The 15533-nt window shown below is 48.7% G+C and overlaps 2 protein-coding genes across 2 annotated transcripts in view; one reads left to right on the forward strand and one right to left on the reverse strand.

Annotated features, from left to right (window-relative positions):
- The window catches only part of LOC122177422 (maestro heat-like repeat-containing protein family member 2B), a 6560-nt gene extending 81 nt beyond the window's left edge, over window positions 1–6479 (reverse strand). The window contains exons 1-20 of the mRNA XM_042866800.1: window positions 6412–6479; window positions 5987–6108; window positions 5714–5836; window positions 5409–5574; window positions 5153–5251; window positions 4831–4982; window positions 4322–4465; window positions 3742–3834; window positions 3430–3499; window positions 3201–3314; window positions 3042–3115; window positions 2605–2724; window positions 2352–2459; window positions 2005–2164; window positions 1838–1878; window positions 1463–1604; window positions 1286–1338; window positions 841–948; window positions 457–576; window positions 137–259 (exon numbers count right to left, since the gene is read on the reverse strand). Coding sequence (XP_042722734.1) covers window positions 137–259; window positions 457–576; window positions 841–948; window positions 1286–1338; window positions 1463–1604; window positions 1838–1878; window positions 2005–2164; window positions 2352–2459; window positions 2605–2724; window positions 3042–3115; window positions 3201–3314; window positions 3430–3499; window positions 3742–3834; window positions 4322–4465; window positions 4831–4982; window positions 5153–5251; window positions 5409–5574; window positions 5714–5836; window positions 5987–6108; window positions 6412–6436 — 2157 coding nt within the window. The 5' untranslated portion in view covers window positions 6437–6479. The remainder of the gene's footprint in view (window positions 1–136; window positions 260–456; window positions 577–840; window positions 949–1285; window positions 1339–1462; window positions 1605–1837; window positions 1879–2004; window positions 2165–2351; window positions 2460–2604; window positions 2725–3041; window positions 3116–3200; window positions 3315–3429; window positions 3500–3741; window positions 3835–4321; window positions 4466–4830; window positions 4983–5152; window positions 5252–5408; window positions 5575–5713; window positions 5837–5986; window positions 6109–6411) is intronic.
- Window positions 6480–8679: 2200 nt separating this feature from the next.
- Window positions 8680–15533, forward strand: part of LOC122177423 (maestro heat-like repeat-containing protein family member 2B) — a 94791-nt gene continuing 87937 nt past the window's right edge. Inside the window, 2 exon segments of the mRNA XM_042866801.1 lie at window positions 8680–9220; window positions 9446–9540. Coding sequence (XP_042722735.1) covers window positions 8680–9220; window positions 9446–9540 — 636 coding nt within the window.

The raw sequence follows: 15533 nt of genomic DNA on the forward strand, positions 1-15533 counted from the left end.
TCTGTGTGAGGAGAAATGCCTTGAGACACTCGCTCAGCAGCCCCCAGTGCCCTGCGGTGCACCTGGGCTCCCAGGGCAGGAGCTGCTGTGAAAATAAGGCAGAAGAATGCCAAGATGGGAACCTGTAGCACTTTACCTTCTTGCGCCTGGAAATCCTCCCATTGCGGCGTTTGCACAGCCTGGACGCAAACATGGTGAGTGTGTCCAGGACTGTGTGGAAGTTGCTGTCAGCAGCATGGCTGACAAGAGAGATCATTCCCTGCACAAAAGAACGAGGGGCAGTTGGCGCAGGCCTGAACCTGCTGGCACGGCCAGCCACAGTGTCTGGGCTGGTCCTTGCCTGGGGGATATGGCAGCACTGAGGAGATGGAAAGGCCCGGAGCAGGGCCAGGAGAAGCCCTCTGCCCCAGGGACAGAGCAGGGATGCTCACAGAGTTGAAGGAGAAGAGAGCTCACCTGGGCCTCAGATGGCTCCTCTGCATTGGATTTCTCCAGGTGCTGCAGCAGCTTCTCCTGGACATGGAGGACTTCCTTACAAGCTCCCAGAACGGCACCCAGAGCCTTGTAGAGGAAGGTCTGCGTGGGAAGGGAAGGAGTAAGCTGGGATGTGGCAGCAGCCTGACCTTACGGGAGAGGGCTAGATGGGAAGGACCCACACTCCTTGGGAGTCGCTGAGAGCAGCTGTGGAGCAGAGCTGTAGCCAGCCCCAGGCAGTTTGCAGGGAAGCGCCCTGTGAGGGCACAGGCCGTGGAAGCAGCATGAGCAGCCCGTGTGGGCAGAGCACCAGCCTCAGCCCCAGCCCCAGTTGGGCACTGCTGATTAGAGCCACGGGGAACTCACCTTTTCTGCAGAGCTGCTGGCAGAGCTGCTCAGCCGCCGGCTCAGCTCGCAGCTCAGGGCCTTGGTCCAGGCCTCGTCCTCCACAACGTCCAGCGATGCCCTCAGGAACTGTTGGAGAACAGGAGAAGCCAATGTTCCCTTGCCCTTTGCCTCTTCCCGCGTTCCCAAGTCACTGCAGCCTTCTGGGGAGAGGTGCCTGGGAGAACAGCCCCTCTCCCAGCTCCCCCCAGCATTCCCTCCATTAAAGCCACCTACTACTCCTCTCCTAAGACCCCCCCTTGGGCTTGGGACAAAGAGGAAGAGGCAGCGCTGCAAAGGCGAGCAGCTGCTCCACAGCAGCTTTTGAGAGGCTGTTCCTGTCCCGTGGTGGCTCGTATGGGAGCGGGGCTCCTTGTGGCAGGCAGGCAAGCATTTCTCTGCACCATGTCTCTCCACAGTGCTGTACCTTTAGCAGAAGGTGCTCCCACTCTTCAGAGTTGGGGAAGCTCTCATCTTTCCCTGCACAGCAACAAGAAGCAAAAGAGCATTGCTTGGAATCAAGCCACAAAAGAAGAGCTGCACCCAACCTGGCTTGGCTTGGGCACTCGCCCACTCTACCTCTCCCTCCCCACCAGCATTTTACCTTCAAGGCGCTGCAGCAGCAGGGGGATCTCAGCAGCCCACTTGGTCCCCACAGCTCTGTGGATCTTGCTGTGGAGGTTTTGCAGGAGCAGCAAGGCAGCGGCTTGGAGTTCGCTGCCTGCAGAAGGGCTCCCTGCCACCACCTGAGCGAGAGCAAGGAGAAAGGGTCACTTCTGCTGCAAGAGAAGTGGCTTCCTCCAGGAGGAAAGCAGCTTGGCTCTGCCCTGATGGGCAAGGAGCAGCCAGCAGCATTGCCCATGACATTGCAAGCTAGGAAAAGAACGGCATCCCCAGGGCTGAGGCGGGCGCTGGCACGCTCGCCCATGCTGCTTCCTCCTTGGGGATCGTGGCACTGGCCTCTGGAGCATCTACTTACCAGCAGACGTGCCAGCAGTGTCTGGGGAGTCAGCAGTGGGCCTGCAAGGAGAAAGAAGTGCTGAGTAAGACTCCAAGACACTCTGTGCCCTGCCACGTGCACCTCTGCACTCCCTTCTGGGTGCTAACATGGGTCAGCAGAGCTCACGGGGGAGCTTCTGCTCCTACCTTGAAACATGGAGCTGAGGAAGTGGGGATCCAGATCTTCCATGTCCTGCACCGTCAGCTCCCCTCTCTTGGCCAGGGCTTGGACGCAGCGGGAGACTGGGATCAGCATGCCGGTGTACTGGGCTGGCACCACGTACAGCAGCAGCCTTGGCCACAGGAGCTGTAGGGAACGAGGCAGTTGAGCATGTCAGCATTCCTGCCTCCACTTGGAGATAGAGAGGACTCTGAATTTCCCTGAGTCTTGTGTCCTTCAGAGCACGCTGGAGGACAGACCTGAGGTGTTGGAAGGGGACGAGGAACACGTGGTGCAAAGGCAAGGAGTGGCAGCAGGGCAGAGTGTGACTTACTTTGGAGATCCCTCTCGCAGAGACATCCAGTGACCCCAGGATGTTGATGCACAGCTCTTGGAGAGCTCCCTCTTCCTGGGCTTCCTGGGCGGAAAGGTCTCCGGCTGCCTGCACAACAGTGGTGTTGAAACACTGGTTACTCTCAGTTCTCAGGAGCCTCTCAGGAGGCTCAGGTGTGGCCCCACCGGTTCTTCTGTGCCAGCCTATGAGTTGCACAGGTCTTCCAAAGGAAGATGCTGCCCACTGTCCTTACCCTTCTTCCCGTGGTGCGGCTGAACTCCCAGAAGATGTGCCCCACCACATCCCAGGCTGAGCAGCTCCAGGCATTAGCACTGAGCAGATCCTCAGTGAAATGCAGCACGGCCCTCCTCACCTGCCAGGGGTCAATTGTGGGTGTGATTTTCCTGCTCAGAAGGCCAAGGGAAGCCACCTGCTCATCAGGTGCCCTTTGGGCATGAGCAGAGATGACAAAAGCAGAGGAGAAGAGGTGAGGGCCAGGTCTTAGCACCAGGCTGTGCACTTTCCATGCACAGCACAGGGACTCGACCACTCCACTCTGCCTTCTCTCCTGACAGGAGCCATCGTGACCATGTGGTCGATGCCCCAGCACATCCCTGGTCACCCCAGCCCTGCCGTATTGGCAGCAGCATCACCCCCCTGACAGTGCTTTCCTTTCCCCTAACAGCTCACCCGGGTCCTGGGGTCACTGCACACACGCTGCACAGCCTCTGTAATCTGCGGCAGCTTCTCTGTCATTGCGGGCTCTGCAAGAGATGCACAGAAGCATGCGTGGAGGCACAACTCAGATGGCAAAAGGGATCCCTGGAAGTCCTGACCCGTGGTACTGACCATCAGAGCGAGCCAGAGTGCCGAGCAGACCCAGGGCTGCCACGCATCCAGCCTCCCACTCATCGCCTAGCTGCGACTGCAGAAACAGGACTGTTTCCTCTGGGCAGATTTGGGCTGCAGGAAGGAAATGCCATGCTGTGTTAGTGAGCAATTCGTGCCCATTTGTGAGGTGAGAGAGAGATGTATTGGCCAGAGCACCAGCAAGCATCGCCAGAGCTCCTCTCCTTACCCTGCAGCAGGATGCAGCGGGTCAGCTCTGCTCTGTCAGCCTCGCTGTGCTGCTTGGCGTCATCAGAGAGCTGTGGGAACAAAGTCCATTTGAGAAAATCACATGAGCACTGAGGATGGAAAAGACACTGTGCTGCCTGCTCCTGTCTCTCTTGACACTCTCAGGAAGAGGACACACAAACAAAACTAAGCCTGCCCCACAGGCATGCAGGAGCTAAGGCTGAGCAGCCATCAGAGGCTCAGAGCTTTGCAGTCCTCCTGAGGCTTAGCCAAGAGGGAAACTGCTGTGCACACAAGGATAGGCTCCCCTTACCTGATAGAACACGGCACTGGTGACGGCCAGAAACTTGTCCTTAGGGATGACAGACTGAACTCCCGGTAAGGCCTCCAGGAACATATGAAGGCTCTGCAAGAGACCAGCAGAGGAAGAAGGGGCTGAAGCCACATCTAGCCACTTGGGAGCAGAGCAGAAGAACTGTTTCCCAGTGGTTTGCCCGCTGGGAGAAGCTGCCACACAAGCGTTCTTGTTTGTCCGTCCCCCCCAGCAGCACCAAGAGAGGCTCTCTGCTCTTAGCTGAGCCTTGGGGCTTGGGCATCATTTGCAGGCATTTCCCACCCGGAGCCCTCTTCTCCCCCATCAGATTCAGGAGCCCCCATGGTGGTGGTGAAGCCTCCCATCCCCAGGAGATGGGCACCAGTGACTCTTGGCTTCCTCCTGGCTCCTGTCCACATTGTTCCTTCCTTGACCGAAGAGCTCAGCAAGCCTCAGACTTCCCTTGAGCACCTGTTCCTTCTTTCTCCAAGGACTGCCCACCTCCTCCCTGCAGCCCCCTGACCCCTTGTGGCACTTGCACGGGCCCCACGTCCACACCAAGCCCTGTGCAACATCTTACCTTGGCCACCCTGCAGGTGTCTTGCATCTCCCGACACGGGTGCACGAGCCAGAGGAGCCGCTCCCAGACGTGCTCTCGAGGCAGCTCCTCTTGCAGGAGGACAGTCATCATGGCAGTCACAGCCCCGAGAACAGCCTGTCTGTCCTGGAGAGGGATGGCAGAGGCCCAGCATCAAAGACTGAAGGTCTGCCCTTCCTACAGAGAGGGCTTTCTTTTTCCATTCCCCTTCCCCACACCCCTGTGCCCAGCAGCACATGGGCTCGCTCTCCCTGGGCAGGCAGGTTTTCCCCATACCCTCATCCCCGGCTCTCCCTGCCACAGTGCTGTGACTTGTGACTGCTCCCTGGCAGGGAGATCCAGCCCCAAGCACAGAGCCAGTTTGGGGCCCTTTGCAGAGCCAGCCCACACTCTCTCGACACCCCTCTGCTCTCAGCCTGCTGGGCACAGACAGAGCTGCCAACATGGATGCCCCAGCTGCCATCCCCGGCTGGGAATGCAGCAGTGCTCACCTCTTCCTCCTTGCAGTCCTGCCAGTTGCTGACCACAAAGAAGAAGAGCTCATGAAGATTCTCATACATTTGTTCTTTCTCTGTGGCAGGCCAGGGGCAGTGCTTTCCAGAGGACAAGTGAATCTTGATGCCATCCATCCATTGTTTCACAACTGAAAACAAAGAAAGAAAGAAAGAAAGAAGCAAACGAGTGATTAATTATAGAAAACAACAACAAGAACGCAACAAAACAAAAGAAGAGAAAAGGCAGCCTGTGAGAGTCTGCAGCAGGGTGAGGTGCAAGGGCTGTCCCCAGCCCCCCTGCCCTGGGGCCGGCACTCACCAGCACAAGCAGTGCGCAGGGTCCGGCCGCTCCTCACCCGGCCCACCACACTGCACAGGCCGGCCAGCGTCAGCCACACAAAAGAGATGCACTGTGGAGCTGCAGAGAGGAAGGAGAAGCGCACGGTCAGAGCCTCAGCAGGGAGGGAGAAGAGGCTGCAGAGCCCTGCACTCCCCAGCTCTATGCAGATCATGCGCAAGGGGAGAGACCCCTCTCCCTAGTTGTTATAGATGTCAGGAGGCTGAGGGCACTCTACCATAGATGCTGAAGAGTTTGCTCAGGGTGACGAGCACAAACTCCTTGCACATCTCCCGTGTGGCCTTCAGGTGGCCCTGGAGCTCGGCCATCACCATGGAGAAGTGAGTCCGGGCCAGAGCCACCAGGACATTGCTGGCAGCCATTCTCACGCTGTCCGTCACGCCCTGAAAAAGAGTCACTGGTGACACACGGCACAGGAAGATGCCCAAGGCCTTCCCTTGGAAGGGCTAAGCCAGCGCCGTCTGCCAGCAGAACACCAGCATGGGCAGGCAGCTCCCTTTGCCTTCGGGAGTGACCCCTCACCTGGGCTGCTGTCAGGTCCCGGGACACCTCAGCCAGCAGCCGGTTCACCACTCCGCACGGCGGGCGGCTGTCCTCTTCCCCCAGGACGTGCTCCAGCTCGCAGTACGCCTGCTCTCGATCACCCTGGGGACAGGGATAGGTCACGTTTTGCTTTGCCCTTGTTCCCGGGGAGCCGCCCGCTGCCGCCATCGCTATGCCGATGTGCTGCCGGGGCCTGGCACCAACAGGACCAGCACCAGGGCAAGGACCGATGGTTGGACGTCCCCAGCTCACCTCCTGGTCTTGCAGGCGCTGCAGCAGTAAAGTCACGGCACAGGTGGGGACAGGGCTTTCCACCCTGCCTCTCTCCCCGCGACGTGTGCTTCTGGGCATGCAGCCCACACAGGCAAAGAGACCTGGAAGGAAAGAGCAGAGCAGCTGCCGCCGGTGTTGCTTGGAGCCAGGGCCGAGCATGCAGCCAGCTCTGGGAGGAACGCTCCTCCAGCCCCACAGCGCGGGGTGGGCTGCGCTGGCACATGCGTGTGGTCAGTGGGGAGAGAGGAGAGAGCCTTCCCCTGGTTGGGGTACTGGGGAAAGCACAGTGGGCGGCTGCACTCAGCAGAGCAAGGACAGTGCTGCTGGCACGTCCTAAAGAGTTACTGGAGGCACACACGTGCTCGGGCAGCACCACGGTGTCCAGAGAGGTGGAGGGACCTCACCTCGAAGGGCTCTCAGCCGCTCCATCACAGCAGGATGCCTCCAGACAGACACAACGCTCTCTCTGGGTTCGCTTCCTGCGCGTCCCACAAGCGGACTGAGCCACCGCTCCCACCGCTGCCACAGGGGTGAAAGCCACAACTGTGACATCACAGCAAGGAGTGTCACCTCACAGAGCATGACATGCCCTGGGCTGGGTCCTGGGATCCTGTGATGGTGCCTGTTTTCTGTGTTGGTACCTGTTCATGTAAAGGCTAAAGGCAGCTTAGAATAAACAGATCAGTTTGTTTACATTCATTGTGTGCCACAAAGTGAATCTAGGATGAATAGTGGAAACATTTTTCATGTCTTACATTACAATAACTTCAGGAGTCCCCCGTAACACACACACTTTTTTTTTCCCTGAAACATATGAATATTAAATTGATATCAGTCACAACCTTGCAGTGATTTTTCAAAAGTCGTGATTTGTGTGACTGAAATGGAAACCATCAGGCAACTGCAGCTGTGGTATGAATTTATGAAGATAGTTCTCAGATGAGTTCCAGTATGTTTTATATTGTCTTAAACATTTAATACAAATGCTCTCAGGAATACCTCGTATTGGGAAAGAATCCAACTCAGGAACAAATGTCGTGATTTTAGATCACTCTTCAGTTGCAAACAAATCACTGGCTATTGACGTGTTTTCCATCTTGCATTTAACAATCAGCATAGGTATGATTACTCAGAGGAAAGCAATAACACGTAGCAGTAATAGGAACTATACTATATGAAATCATGGAATGAAATTTATCTTTACAGTGTGTGTTTAATTGAGATTCTATATATACCACTTCAGAAAGCAGTACAAAACATTCATTTCTCCAGTCAAACTGGAATTTGTCCTTATGTACTGCATTATTGCTGACAAATAAGACACAGTGCAACAAAACTGCAACTATGGAAACATTTGAATGTCTGTTTACTTCTCTTGATTGAGACTTATTATAAAATTCTAGAAGTATAGCATCAAATGCGATCTTCATTTTGACAGGGGACAGGACGAGGGGAAATGGCCTCAAGTTGTGCCAGGGTTGGATATCAGGAAACATTTCTTTGCATAAATGGTGTTAAGCACTGGAATAGGCTCCCCAGGGAGGTGGTTGAGTCAGCATCCCTGGACGTGTTCACAAACCATTTGGATGTGGTGCTCAGGGACACCATTTAGCAGAGGGTTGTTCGAGTTCGGGCAGTATGGTCAGGTTGTGGTTGGACTCGATGATCTTTAAGGTCTTTTCCAACCTGAGCGATTCTATCATTCTATGACTCAGTGATTCTCTACAGTGAATTTGGTAAAATCACAAGTAATAGGAAGAAAAACACTTCTTGTTTCCTTAGCTTCCAAATTCAGATACAGTATCTGATTGTACAGCAATATATAATGGGTGAATTTTTCCTTTATGTAGTAAAAATGCTGTGGGTTTCTGGCTTTGTTTTTGTTTTTGTTTTTTTCCAAATACTTAGGATCAAATCCTTTTTCTAAGATGTTTTAAGTGCATGGCACTGCTTCCCTCTTAGTTTGTTGGAGAAGTCTGACGTTTTGCTAGCCCTCAGTCTGAAAGGGCAACTTCCCAAGTGAAATGTAACAGTTGACAGTAATATATACTACCAGAGGGCTGGGATGCAAAATAAAATGTTCTTTGACAAAACTGACTGTGAAAGTTTTCATGAGAATTTGTTTCCCTTGGCACTGCAACAGAAAAGTGCTCCATTAAACCACCGGATTTGCACCAAGGATACTGCATTTCACAGTAACGGGCTAGGAAAGCCCAGCTGTCTGTTCGGAAGTTTGCAGATGAAAATCATCTAAGTTCACAAAGTCTGTTTCTGGGCAGGAGGCTCCCAAAAGCAGAAAGCCTCGACTACAGAGTACAACACGCACACAGACTTTTGGAGATCGCCTCTATTGGTGTTTTGTGGTGAGCCCAGCTGAAGGGTAAGCCTTCCCTTTTATTCTCTTTTGTTATCATTGTCCACTTTGCCTAACTCTCTTGTTTATTTTATGATTTTAACATCTTGATATCCATTGATTATACACTTGGTGAGCCAGGAAGGCCAAATATACTAAAATTAACATCATGTCTTTTCTTTGGAATTTCTATAAATGGGTCAAGGGGGAGAACAATACTCCTCTAGAGAAAATGATTCCAGGGCACATCCCAGGATTTGAGGGATCCCCCTATTATGTGTTAGCTGTTATCATTGAAAAATGGGGTCCCTTACGCGTTATGGGCAATATCTCCCCGTATCGCATGGTGGACTATTTTCTAGGACTTGGCAAGGATGTCCTCATCACTAAAGAAAGGCAACTGGCTGCCTCCATGGTGGCATGGCCACTATTAAGTGCCTTAAATCATGTGGATATAAGAAATAATACTTTAGAAACTGAAAGTCAGCTTTTGAAAGACCACATTGAAAAACTGGAGCACGAACTTGGCGTTTTAACAGGGAAGAAGCCAATTCTACGTCTTCCCGTAGGCCAAATTCGTAACATTTCAATAAATGATGACCAGACTCCTGAATCAACAGACTTTATTGATCAGGCAAACAAGAAATCCAAATCAGACCTTGAATATCCAATTCTGACCAATCCACTAGAAGTCTGTCCTGTTGTAACCCAGAAAACAAAAAAAGTACAGGGCAGACTGGCAGGGGTGCCGCCTGATCAGTGGCCCCCTGCCCAGACTCATTTACACGTAACGGCCCGGCCATGCACGGCAACAGAATTGATGGACTTAGTACAGCGATTTCGGCAGAAGCCTAGAGAAAGTGTGCCAGCTTGGTTATTAAGACTGTGGGATTCTGGGGCAGAAAGTGTCTTGGTGAATGGCCCAGAAATAGCCAAGTTGGCCACCATGGCTGTCCATCCTGCTCTCAGACAGAGGTTATACGTAGGTAATCAATATCGTGATGAAAACCATTCTATACTAGAATGGTTAATGGCGGCCTGCCGTATGGTATGGCCGAATAAATCGGACATACCTTTACATACAGGCATGTGGTCCTCCACGGAGGACCTTCAAAACTATATCCGCGAACTGGGTGTAAGAGAGGCTACTTATGAAGACACATTTGATGGCCCTGATATGGTTAGATTTTCAGCAGGGATGAGAGATTTAATTTTACAGCAAGCTCCCTCCCATCTCTACAGCACCCGAGTCTCCATATTAAATCCCCTTGTAGCATCAGAAGCCGTAGTCCAGCAGGCTGCCCAGTTAGTTGCCGACCTGGGAGAAACAGAACGCCTGCGGACTAGGCGCAATATTCGGTTTTTGGAGGAAGCAGAGATCCTGCCGGTAAATAAAACCAAAATGCCGGCTACTCGAGCTCCTCCATCGGGACCCATCAGGGTATCCCGAAAACAAATGTTTAATGATTTAATTCGGGCTGGGGTCCAATTTGCTAAGATCGACCGCCAGCCCAACCATGTCCTTCTCCAGCTCTGGAGACAACTAAAGGACAACCAAAAATTCCAGAGCTACCCTAAGAAATCAAGGGTAAGAGCTATAGACAGGGTTCCAACAACAACATGGAACCTAGAAGATTTTATTATTCCTAACAGGAAAAAGAAGCCACCTCAGGTGTCTCGGGCCACAATGCCTGAGCCGTCGGAAGCAAAAGAATTGGCCCTAGCACAATTCATGGCGTGACAAGGGATGTTAGTCCCCGTAGGGCCTCCAGATGGGACCGGAGGCCCTATGTAGAATTAATGATTTATTGGTCCTGAAAAAATATTCAGAGAGTTATGGCATTAGTAGACACAGGAGCAGAAACATCAGTTATCTGTGGAGACCCAGGGAAATTTGATGGCGACAGAGTGATGATTGGTGGTTTTGGGGGACAGACTATTCCTGTCACCCAAACATGTTTAAAACTGGGGGTTGGGCGTCTCCCACCCCGGGAGTACAAGGTGTCTATTGCCCCAGTCCAAGAATACATCCTGAGCATAGACATTCTATGGGGTCTGGCTCTCCAAACAACTGTGGGAGAGTTCAGACTTCGACAGAGATGTATCAGTATCCGGGCAGTGCAGGCAATATTAAGAGGCCATGCGAAACATGAGCCTGTTTGCCTGCCAAAACCGCGCCGGATTACTAATGTTAGACAGTATAGACTCCCGGGTGGGCAAGATGAAATATCGAGAACGGTGCAGGAATTAGAAAAAGTGGGCATTATAAGACCTGCACACAGCCCGTATAACTCCCCCATATGGCCAGTGCGAAAGTCGGATGGCGCATGGAGGATGACAGTAGATTACAGAGAATTAAATAAGGTCACTATTCGCGTGGCCGTACCCAATATTGCCTCCCTAATGGACACATTGAGTAGGGAGATAAAAACCTATCATTGTGTCCTAGATCTAGCAATGCATTCTTCAGTATCCCAATTGCTGAGGAATCGCAAGATCAGTGTGCGTTTACGTGGGGAGGCAGGCAGTGGAGCTTTCAGGTCCTGCCACAGGGGTATGTGCATTCACCAACGTATTGTCACAATCTAGTGGCGCGTGACCTGGCCGACTGGAGAAAACCTGATGATGTTAACCTATATCATTATATTGATGATCTCCTGCTGACATCCGACTCATTGGAGGCAGTAGGACAGGCAGCAGATTCATTAACCGCCTATTTACAACAGAGGGGATGGGCTGTACATTTTGACTTGCATCTGTAGAAATTGTTCCCCTTTTACTATTTGTGAATAGATACAAAAGGGAGTGCCTCAATAAAGGTTGCAAAGCAAGTTCATGATGGAAAAGCAGTGTGAGACCAACCGATACCAGACTTGTATTTACAGCATCAGAACAATCACATTCTTAATCTTCTTCCTAGAATTTAAATAAATAGAGCCTTTTATCTTCAGCAGTAAGAAAAGACATTCCTTTTGTCACTTCTGTGGCCCATCATTCATGTTCACTGTTCATTGCAAATTAATTGTAATTCCAGTTTGACCATATAAAGGTGTACATGGAATCAGTCCAAGCTGCAAGGTCCGTAAATATACTCTTCAGTGCGCTGTGAAGGCTGCAGCTTCTGAGAAAGGAATGAACACACGAGGGAGCTGCATGGCCTGTGATGGTTTCTAAGATTAGCAGGAGCAAAAAGGGATGGTAACAGAAACAGTTCTACACTGATACACATTTTACCGGTCACACTTCTGTTTCTCCTACTTCTGTTCTCAGCTACTAAGTAAGAACTTATTATAGTTATTTTCTGAAGGTGAGAGATCTATGTTCCCTTCTACCCCCTATATATAAGTAAATATACATTTTCTTTTTCTTCTGAGTCAAACTCCACTCATCTATCTCCGCACAGCCTTTCCCATTTTCTGATAAGGCAGGTTTAATACAAGAAGATGCCACACACCTGTTCTCTTTTGTATTGCTAAAATTGCACTTCTATCCATTGTCATCCTTAAATATTTTTCCTTTCTAAAGATCCTGCCTTAAACTGCGGCCGTTTTGAAGGGGAAAAAGGCAAAAATTTCACTAAACCTACAAATTAAAATTCTCCCCTGAAAAATTGTCTAATTAGAAACTGGTGTCAAATGGAAGTAGCTGGATTTAAGTCTTTCCCCAGCTCTCTCATGGAAATAGTTTGACCTTGTGACTAAATGATAGATTTTAATTTTGCCATTCTAAATCCATGCAATGCACTGCTACTTTACCATCCATGTTCTCTTTCCTTCTAAACTGTCTTACTACAAAGAAATGTCCTGTTGGAGAGTTATATAAATACTAAAGAATTCTATAGCAAGCCTTTATACTTTGGTGTTGCAAAGTAAAACTACATGAAAACCCATGTTCAGAACAGCTAGGAGCCTGAAGATAATCTATCAAAAAAGAGTTATTTCCAGAGGAAAAATTAAAGGATCAGACATGATGACTTTTGTAGCAGAGCTGAGAGACTCTGGCAGACTGGCAGACTGGAGTAGACAGACAATATTTATTTTACAAGGAAAGAAAAGAAACTTGAAGAAGCTTTGCCTTCCAAAATGCTTCAGTAATTCAGCTTCAATAATCAGAACACATTTGCTTTGGGAAAACAAAGACTGTCCAAAAGCTGATGGCAGCCTCAGCATCCACAGTCACAGAGCAGAAGAGCTGCTGGCACACAATGTTTTTCTGGGACAAACACAGGGATGGAGTATCTCAGCCAAATAAAATTCTTAGTAGCTGGACTGAGGTTAGCCAACAGTGCTGACAAGCAGTGTTTCTAACCACTCAAACACTCCAAATAATTGGCAGTCATCAATGACAGATAGGCACTCCTCTGAATAGTATGGAAGTGACTGCTGTGGTCACAGAACCCTTGTTCTGATAGCCATCCTACCAAAACATCATCTTACAGAAAACAAACAAACAAAAAAAACTTATTTGTGAATAGGACAGAGTCACTGAGCTCAAGTTAGGGACTATCCTCACCATATACCATATTTTCCCCCATTATTCTCAAAAAGGTACAAGGTTTTGGGCCTGGTATTGTTTCCTTCCTATTCACTGGGAGCAGAACAGGGTGTATTGTATTTCTGAACATTATAAGTAGTGTTAGGTAGCAAATAAATGTTCACACACTATTCACTGAAAAACACTTTGATCAAATGTCTCGTTCAGTTACTTCCAAGCTCTGCCATGGCTTGTTCCAGAGGATCACGTACACTCCTTGGCAGAGTACATTTTGACATCTGAAGGATGCATTTTTAGTGCCAGTGTTTAGAATAGCTGTTACAAACAGTACTTTCCAAGCACGCAGTCGCTCAGTGTAATGATTTCATCTGTTTCCTTGGGGGAATTATATGGTGAATCTACACAGAGCATCTGATTGCATTTACCACCTGCAGCTGGTTTTAAAGTTTGTTCTTGTTTTTCTTTTTTTCCTTTTTTTTTTTTTCCTTTTTTTTTTTTTTTAAATTTGTTTTTTAGGGGCTTTAGAACTTCACTTGCCCACTGAGTCTGATGGTAAGTTTTAGAAAGGGTAGTGAATTATTTCTCATATATGTGTATCACTATAACAAAGTCTATTGCTGTGTATCACTTCAGTAAGTGGTTTGATAGAGAGCCCTACCAGTGAGGGAAACATGGTGTGAATATTTTGTTACAGAAAAATGCCGTTTCTAAATCAGCCTAAACCTATCTCTTAAACAGAGATTGTGGAACAAGTGGTCTTCTGCAGAATATTTTTGGCTTTCGAAGTATTCTGTGACATATTTTGAATGAGATGCACTTGTTCATCATGCCTGCCCACATTAAAATGAAGGAATATCCTTTCTTGATACTACAGCTTACATTTCCATCTGTTATTGTGCACTCAAAGAATTATATATTATGCAGTTGAGACGTAGAGCCCCATTCCATCATTTTACACTTCTGCGTTAGGCCACAATCTTTGAGCACAAAGGGAAAGCATTACGATTAACAGACTATATCCCCATAAGCTGTTTACTGTAAGAGGCACTAAAATAACAGTTTATGGTTTCCTCTGCTACTAAGCACTGAACGTTGATTTTGATTTGTCAGATTCTGCAAATCTGAGTTCTCAAACTATGAACTAAGCCTTATTCCATTTCTCTAGAAAGAGCGGTTTCACTTGAATGCTTCTACCAATCAGTCTTTCAGAATGTCATGGTTTGATGGTTTCTCATCGGTATTCCACATCATGACATTACGCAGTGCACTAGGAGTTAAAGAGTTAATGCTGCACTTCCATCGATTATAAACATTTTTGGTCTCTTGGTTTCAGAATAGGAGAATGAACTGCAACTCCCAGAAGACTTCATTTTTCTGTTCATCTTCTGTTTCCGTTTTCCATTCAGAAGGAAATATAAAATTGACTGGGAGTCACAAGACTGCCCTCTTTGCTCCTTGGCTGTCTTGCTTACAATATGAGAGTAAGGACTTCAGTTTCAGAAACTCTCTTTCTCCTTTTATTTAATTTATTTTGATATAGGCATCCACCTGACTCTCACAAACATATTCTAAACAGGTACAACTTCTCTCTCTACTGCAGTCAGTCAGCCTGGGTTTAACATAATCTATGTCAGCATGGGACAAGCCTATTCCCTCTGACACCAGGGAAGAAAAAGCATGATGAAAGCTAAGTAGGACTGAGATAAGCTCCTGTATATCACACCAAGGTTTCTCCACTACTCTTTTTTAAAATCACATCGCCTTAGTGAAAACAAAGAGGTTCTGCACGGAGATACAATACCTGCTTCGTCAACAAGAAAGCTGCTTTAACTACTTATTGGCTTATCTTTGTCCTCCTACATCTCAGAGGGACAGGCCTATCCAGTCACCGGAACTGGACTACAGCTTCACTCTTACTCTCTTATCTAGTGGTCTGTGAAGCTATACGGTGATACCTCAGAGTATTAAGGATCAGGTGATGTGCATGTGAAACAGGTGTGCCTCAAGTACCATGCCTTCAGCTATAGGTACAGACATGGCATCTTGTAGCTCTCACTTCCAAGAAACATATAGGCATGTTAGAAGCCTCTTAGGGAAATGTATGAAACCTATTTCCTCCAAAGTGCGGTTTGAAGTCTGCTCTTGACAGTGTGACACAGCTTGTAGAGAGATAGAAACAGAATGCAGACGTCTGCATCTGATATTAACTACAAAAACAGACTAGAGTGACAATGAAGAGAAAGAGGATCTTTCAGGGCATGATTTACAACATTCTACTGATGACATAGTTACTGACTAAAAAGGGAACTGAGGATGACAACTTCAGATGCACACAGAGCACTGTAGTTGTTTTAAGTTTGTGAAGAATAATCCCCTTTCATTTTGTGTACTTTTATGAAAGCTGGGGGCTGAACAGAAGAGACATGGCCAAATTGGCTTTCCTATGAAAATGAATGCAGCACCATGAGGTCAATAGTCATTGATCAGTGGGTTGAAAGCCTAGATACTGGATAAAGAGGAGAATTAGCACAGACCAGGGTTCATTACAGCTTCTGCTACACAATTTGTTTGAATGCACACTTGCGATGAGTAGACTCAGCACAAGCATTATGCAGGTAAGCTCTTTTTTTCTTTTTCTTTTCTTTTCTTTTCTTTTCTTTTCTTTTCTTTTCTTTTCTT

Source organism: Lagopus leucura, unplaced genomic scaffold (assembly GCF_019238085.1).
Source record: "Lagopus leucura isolate 7727_CA_CO unplaced genomic scaffold, USGS_WTPT01 Super-Scaffold_100001, whole genome shotgun sequence".
In the NCBI taxonomy this organism is placed as follows: Eukaryota; Metazoa; Chordata; class Aves; order Galliformes; family Phasianidae; genus Lagopus; species Lagopus leucura.